Source organism: Ailuropoda melanoleuca, chromosome 5, assembly GCF_002007445.2.
Source record: "Ailuropoda melanoleuca isolate Jingjing chromosome 5, ASM200744v2, whole genome shotgun sequence".
Taxonomy (NCBI): Eukaryota; Metazoa; Chordata; class Mammalia; order Carnivora; family Ursidae; genus Ailuropoda; species Ailuropoda melanoleuca.
In genome coordinates, this window is record NC_048222.1 from 89,428,990 (window position 1) to 89,437,168 (window position 8,179).

The 8,179-nt window shown below is 32.6% G+C and overlaps 1 protein-coding gene across 8 annotated transcripts in view; it reads left to right on the plus strand.

Annotated features, from left to right (window-relative positions):
- DDX60 (DExD/H-box helicase 60) overlaps positions 1-8,179 on the plus strand; it is a 104,625-nt gene that overhangs the window by 36,365 nt on the left and 60,081 nt on the right. For all 8 annotated transcript variants that reach the window (XM_011223595.3, XM_034661404.1, XM_034661405.1 and 5 more), the window contains 5 exons: positions 473-639; positions 1,538-1,693; positions 3,171-3,320; positions 5,714-5,833; positions 6,993-7,088. In XM_011223595.3, the coding sequence (XP_011221897.1) occupies positions 473-639; positions 1,538-1,693; positions 3,171-3,320; positions 5,714-5,833; positions 6,993-7,088 (689 nt within the window). The remainder of the gene's footprint in view (positions 1-472; positions 640-1,537; positions 1,694-3,170; positions 3,321-5,713; positions 5,834-6,992; positions 7,089-8,179) is intronic.

Consider the following 8,179-nt stretch of genomic DNA (forward strand, 5'->3'; position numbering starts at 1 on the left):
TGCCTTGTCAATTTTTGCCATTCTAACTGGTGTAAGGTGGTATCTTAGTGTGGTTTTGATTTGAATTTCCCTGATGGCTAATGATTTTGAACATTTTTTTCATGTGTCTGTTAACCATTTGTATGTCATCATTGGAAAAGTGTCTGTTCATGTTTTCTGCCCATTTTATGATTTGTTTATTTGTTTCTCGCGTATTGAGTTTGAGAATTTCTTTGTAGATCTTGGATACCCGTCTTTCTTTGTCTCTATTATTTGCACAGCTACTTCCTAGTTATCCATGGAAATAATGAAGTAGGTATAGCTGCACTTTAATTATATTTTACCTAGTCCTCTGTATTAAAAAACTTTTATTAATGTTAAATAAGATAGTGAGTTTAATTAGGTCAGATTGATAGCCTCTATGGCTAATCTTGGATAATCAAACATTTTTTGATGGTCTTTATAAAAATTATATTGTTTATTATTTGTTAAGGTGAAACCACGAAAGATTTAAATATAGCTGTTCAAATGATGAGAAGGATCCATTCCTTGATGGAGAAATACCCAGAACTTTTGCAGGAGGCAGATCAGCAACTCATAGCCAAATGCCTGAAGTATTTAGGATTTGATGAATTGGCAAGTTCTTTATATCCAGCCCAGGTAATTTTCAGAATAGCTCCATTTTTATAGAATAATTATTGGGCGTACATAAAGTGTCTTGCAAATAGAATCACCTCTTCTAAATTTTTACTTTTTTTAACTGACAATGTTTACTCCTCTGTTCAAAGTCTGTACTAGTAATTCAGCTGTCCAAACTTGAAATAAACTAGAATTAGAAAACTGATACAAATGCTTGTCTGAACAAACAGGTTAAATGCCATATAATTTCTGCATACCCTTAAAACTTATACTGTGTTAAATTCCAGCAATCAATTTAAAAACTATATTGTGATTGTTCAGTTGTCTTTAAATGTATTAGATGTAGCTACAAATACCATAAAGGATATTTGAAAATCTTGATGTCAATCAATATACTCACAGTTAAGATAATGATTTAGATGGTAAAGAACTTCAATAAATATTACAAAGTTGAAAAGGTGGTATAAGTCAAGCAGAGAAAGACAATTATCATATGATTTCTCTCATCTATGGAACATAAGAACTAGGAAGATCAGTAGGGGAAAAAAGGGATAAAGAAAGGGGGGATAATCAGAGGGGGAAATGAAGCATGAGAGACTATGGACTCTGGGAAACAAACTGAGGGTTTCAGAGGGGAGGGGGATGGGGGAATGGGATAGGCTGGTGATGGGTACTATGGAGAGCACGTATTGCATGGTGCACTGGGTGTTATATGCAACTAATGAATCATCGAACTTTACTCAGAAACCAGGGATGTACTGTATGGTGACTAACATAATACAATAAAAAAAAATTAAAAAAAAAGAAAAGGTGATAAAATGCTTTTCTCATAAAAAGTACTCAGTAATATATATTTTAATTATTTAAATAATGTTGTAGTATAAAGTCACTTCCCAAATGGAATTTTCAAATAATGTAGGTCTCAAGAGATGACGTAAAGAAGAAAACAGATAAATACTCAATTGGCATTGGGCCAGTTCGGTTTCAACTACAATACATGGGCCATTATTTGATACGAGATGAGAGAAAAGATCCAGATCCCAGAGTTCAGGATTTTATTCCTGACACATGGCAGGTAATAATTGAATGAAACAAAAATTTTATTTTATTTGTATTTTATTAAATGTGATCTCAGGAACTTATTATTGTGGTTTTACATATTATATTTGGTATGAACTTAATATTGAGTCATGTCATTTAAAATTATTTTATCATTGGAAATGATGAAATGGAAATTCTTTTCCCCTTAAGGAAAGGGAAATTTTCATTTTGTTCATTTTTTATAAATAGACCATTTCCTTGGAGGTACTTTGATGAATTCACATATATATTATCAAAGTTCTGTCTGTGTCATCCAGTTGTATCATTGTGGAGCAACCTCCATGTTTTCCACGTGGCAATAGGATTTCATATGTAAATGTGCACAGAGCAATTTTGGTAGTTTAAACAATATAGCAATTGTTTAGAGATTTACATGTTATACCTGTCACCATCATAGCCATTTTTCTATAAATAAATGTAAAATTGATGGATATAAAATTTGAAATAAAATGGTGTGTTTCTGTGGAGATTGAACCATAGAAAATTGCTGATAAATTGAACATGTTTACCTACAAAAGTGCAAATTCATAGGTTCAATCTACTAGACTTCCAATTCAGAATATGGTCTTTATCTTTCTTATGTTGATGATAGTGGAGTATCTGTAAAAATTCCTGCCTCTTTTTCAGGAATGCGAGGACCAGTTCCTTACTTTAGTGCAGGACATGAAGCAGCCAAGTACTCTCTATTAATTCCACACATATTTCAATTCTTCTGATGTCTACTTAATTTTGAGATGTGGCCCAAAGTGTACATAGATTAAAGAGTGTGCAGACTGAGGTTTGGGGATGTTTTTCCATTTTCTGCCCATCATAGAAATTTATGATTCTTTGATAGTCATCATTTTGATGATTAAAAGCATAAACTGAGGGGATGAAGTTTTGCATGCCCTCCAAAGTAGGTACTTGACATTCTTCTCTATATAAAATGAAAGATAAGTAGTAAAATTACGAATGATTGATTTTTTTTTCTCCTCAACTACCATTTCACCATTACAAAAATAAACATTTGCTACTTCTTAGAACTTAATTTGTCAAAACCTTTAGAGAAGCACTGTACTTCATCAATGACAAATACTTAAAAAAAAAAGAAACCTTCCCAATGACAGGATATTTTATTCAGGCTCATTTTCTGTTTTAGAGGAGAGCTGTACTTAATCAATGACAAATACTTAGAAAAAAGTAAATCTTCCCAATGACAAGATATTTTATTCAGGCTCATTTTCCATTTTTTACACACAAACTCACTTCAAAATATTCAAAAGCATAGCAATTCTGTCTTCTGAGGGAATGCCATGAGGTCTTCAGATTTTGCTATGTGTTTCTACATGTGTTTTCAACTCCCCATCATTACATTTGAAGTTCAGAAAATTATAATAGAAGTGTATTATTAGATTTGTTTTGGTAACATGCTGTTCATATTATTGACAAAAATGGTGCTCTGAACCCTACAGCGAGAGCTCCTTGATGTTGTGGATAATAATGAGTCAGCAGTGATTGTCGCCCCAACGTCCTCAGGCAAAACCTATGCTTCCTACTATTGCATGGAGAAGGTGCTGAAGGAGAGCAATGAAGGGGTAGTTGTGTATGTTGCACCAACAAAGGTAGCCCTCAAGCGACTCGAATTTTCTCTTTCATTCCAAAACCTCTTCTTTTAAAATAATACATGTAGTTATGGGGTGAATCTATTTCACTTTTTATTATTTATTTATTTTACAGTTTTATTGATCTATAATTGGCATATAGCATTGTATTATTTAAGGTGTACCACATGTAATTTGATATATGTATATATTGGGAAGCGATTGCCACAATAAGTTTAGTTAACATCTGTCACCTCATATAGCTACAAACTTTTTTTCTTATGATGAGAATTTTTAAGATCTATACTCTTAGCAACTTTCAAATATTTAGTGCAGTATTATTAACTATAGTTGCCATGCTGTACATTTCATATCTACTACTTATTTATATTATGACTGGAAGTTTGTACCTTTTGTTCAACTTCATCCGTTTTACTCACTGCCTCCAACTCCTACCTCTGGCACCCATCAATCTCTTCTCTGTTTCCATAATTTTCACTTTATTTTGTGACCTGTATTTTCTCCTTCCAGTTTCAGAGGACAACATAACACTTTTCTTAGAACCACTGTGAGGAAAAGGTCTGGTCTTGTGGATTTTGTCATTCAGCATTATGCTTGCATTGAGAGAAGTACTCACACTTTGCTGGGCAATGTTGAGTCACTTAAGAATCTAATATTGCCTTTGCAGAGTTTATGGAATTTATCTGATCTGCCGTTGGGCATTCGTGACTGGTCTGTTTCTCATTGCAGGTTGTTTTGCCATATTTCTTTTATGTCTGTTACTGCTTAATGTTGAACTTAAAAACAGGAAGTATGATCTTTGTCATTTAGGAGAAAGATTGACTTAACGGAAAATATAAGTTTGCATATCCTCATTCATAACCCTTTGCTTGTAATGTGCTTGCCTTAGGAAAGGCAAACTTAGTTGAGATAACTTTAATTCTATAGATTAAAATGAATTCAGACTCCATTTTAGCTTCTAGGAAAAGTTTAGTGATTTGTGGTCGGCCTCAGAACCAGATTGATCAATATGATTAATTGAAATGAACACTTTATTTTTTATTGTAGCTTTTTTGTTTTTCATAGCTATTAATAAATACTCATTAAAGGAAATTATATTATATATGTTATATATATTTATTATTATACATATTATATATATTATATATACTAAACCTTTTCCTGTGAAAGTTGACTATTTTATAGTTTATAATGCAAATGAATTAGAGGTCATGCATTTTGTAAATCTTAATAGTTTATTGCATTTTACCATTCACATAATATATTATATAAATATATATAAATTAACCTAGCCAGAAGTGGAATTTTAGTAACAACACAGTACGTTTTGCCAAGTTACTCTTTAGAAGTTTAAACACATTTTTATTCCTACTGGCAGATATGGCAGTGTGTATTCTCTTAACTTGTCTAACATTTCTATTATTACTTAAAATATTTTTGCCATACTGACAGGTGAAAACGTCTATCTCATATTTAAATTTGCTTTTCTGTGATCACTAGTCATTTGGGTATCTCTGTGTGATTTTGGGGCCCTGACATTTCTTTATTTATGAACTACTTCTGGATGCATTTGCCCATTTGTCTTTTACTTGGGGGAAGTGGATTGTCTTTTCATTGATTTGTCAGAGTTTTGTACACTAAGTACATTACTCTTTATATATCATAACAAATATATCTTTATTTGTCATTTAGTCTTTTTACTCTATTGGGTCATATTAATGATCAAATTTTTTTCATATCTTTGTGTACTCAGGTCTATCAATATTTTCATTTAGTGTTTCCGTGTGTGCTCAGATATGTGAAAGTGTTCACTTTTTAGTGTCTTTATGCTTATGTTTCAAAATTTATGTTTTAATCTATGTGTATCTTTTTGGGGGGGCATAAAGTGTGAAATAGATGTTCATAGATTTCTGCATACTCAGATCCCACTAGCCAGGCTCCCCACCTGATCCAAAGTATTCAAGTATATATTCAAACTTCAGATGTCTGGAGGAAGTCCCCAAATATAAGAACCACAAATCTAACTGACTATCCTTCACTTGATCTTTCTTCCTTTGTAGACTCACAGCTTCTTTCTAAGCCTTGGTCATCCAGGTTTTCAGCTATTTTTTCTGATGTGTGAGCAACATTTCCTGTTTTTTTTCCTTCTGATTAAGCCATATTTTCCCCCATTTTACTTTAAGTTAAGGTTTACCAATGAGGTTCACATGCTTAGTCAAATATCTCAAAGAGAGCATGTTAGTGTATTTAGAGTAGATGTGTGTAAGAAAGGGGCTGTTGTTACACTTACTGCACTTATAACCATACATATTTTTAGGCAATTCCTGTCATTCCCTGAAGTTTCATCTGTGCTTTATTATGTAATTATTGAATTACTTCCCTTGTCAACCCAGGCCCTTGTTAATCAAGTAGCAGCAACTGTTCAGAATCGTTTTACCAAAAATCTGCCAAATGGTGAAGCTCTGTGTGGTGTTTTTACAAGGGATTATCGTCATGATGCCTTAAACTGTCAGGTAGGATATATTAATTAATGCATTTGTTATCAAATTATATAATAGTACTAATATATGTCTCTTTCACCAGAAATTCTACATCTTCACAAAGCCTCATGGAAGTAATTTTTTGAATTTATAGAAGATGAAATGGCTTTACAGAAAATTTAATATTGTCACATTCCAAAGAGATGAGAAATAGCACTCATCTTTCTCTAAGGACACTTACATTTTGACTTCAGATTTCAGTTATAGTTCATTGCATCATTTGGTTTATAAATGGATTCAACATGATCCGAAGAATCCAATGCTATAAAAAATTAACAAACACGAATTTCTAATCAGAATGACTTTTTCTTGATAGTTAGGAGACTCTCAATTTTCTTGTTGAGTAGGATACTCATCGTGATTTAAAAAAATGTATTATTGATAGAATACCTGATGCTAAGTAAGCCATAGATAGTTTTCCTCCTTAACAAATTCATAAATAATTAAGACTGAACAGAAAGTGAAAAGATGATTCTAGAACATTGCAGAGCAGACATGAAGATGTGTTACCCAGATTGCCTTTCAAGGATGGCATTGCTGCCCAGATGTGGAGAGAGTAGTCAAGACAAATGCCAGCTGTTGGTTCCTCCAGTTCTGCCTCCACAGTCCATGTCCTGTGGCTGAGCTAGGCAGGGGTATAAGTGCTGGGACGTTTCAGCCTGATGTGGAATAGCTCTCACAGCCAGTATTCACTCCAGAATTCTGAGCCAGGATGGCCAATGTTTCATCAGGCCTGCTTTAAAGTATAGCTTCTCCCTCAGCCCAATTCTGCTTTTCCCCACATCCATAGTTGTTGATCCTAAATAGACATTTTTCAAACAAAACTATCTCAGGGTCAGATTGAATAAATAAACCTGTGATGATTAACTCTATTTGTATTACTTTGAATGCTTATAAATAAGAATTTAAACTTCAAATCTGATATTTTACAACTTTGACTCATAAGAATTACAGTTTCATAAGGCTTAACCTAATATATCACAATTACAATGAAATATTCTCAGAAGTGATATTATATCATAATTATTAGCAGGTACATTCATGAGTTATAACTCTATATTTCATATTCTTATAACAAAGTCTGCACATAGTAAAGTACTCAGAATTTTTGTTTATACAATGTTATTTTTAGGTGCTTATTACAGTGCCTGCCTGCTTTGAAATTCTGCTATTAGCTCCTCATCGCCAAACATGGGTGAAAAGGATCAGATATGTTATATTTGATGAGGTAGGTTTGGTATTATTTCTCTAGGTTGATTTCCTAGTGTACATAAGTGCTATAATGAAGATATTTGGTGCTTCAAGACATTGTCCCTTTGTATAGAGTTCAGGTTGTGGGGGGGTACTTCCTTCTAAATGGTTTCCTAAGTGACTCATACGTCTTTTGTCTCCATTTTCCTGTTGTGACTCAATAGGGGATGTCGGTATATGCTGCAAAAGTCTGTAACAAGGTAGAATTAACCACCGTGGCGTAAGTTTTCCTGGTAGAGACTTCAAAATCCAATCTTTGCCCTCGAAATCAAAGCATTTTGGTCTCTAACAATGATAGCAGTTATGTGAGTTATTTTATCAGTCATCGACACAACAGAAAACAAATGGCACAGTCAAAACACAACAATTCAAGAAGAGAGTTTTCCAAAAGTGTGTGTGAGGGAAACTATAAAGGTTAGTACAGTAATTCAGGGCTAGTAACTTACCCCTATGCTTAAAGGGAAAAGTCAAAGAAGAAGTTACTGAGATGCAAAAAGAGACTCTGATTGAAGTAGCCACATTGTGAGTACTTACATGAGTTGAGGGACATAGCTAGTTCAAGGTAACCTTTCAGGAAGGGATCCAGTGAAATAAAGACCTCATTCTCCTCATTTCTCCTGATCCCTTGCCAAGGCTCTCCATTGGCCAAGTCCAGAGGAACCAGAGAGCACTGGAGTCACTTTAAAGTAATCTCTACAGGTCCATTTCCCTGGCCAAAGAGAGCAGGATAGAAAATAATGGAGATTTATAGCGATAAATGGAAGATATTCATAACATTTCCATAGTATTTATAAATGTTATGAAATTTTATAGTATTTATAAATGATATTTATAACATTTTATCCTTATATTTTATTTTATATTTTTATAATTATATTTAACACATATACTTAAAATATATTTATATAATATAAAATATATGTTTAATATGTCATATATAAATATATATTAAATATTTATATATTTGATTTATATATTATATATTTTATTTGTATAATATAGATTTATATAAGATGTAATTTATATATGACATATTTATATAATTATATATTATATTTATATATTCAT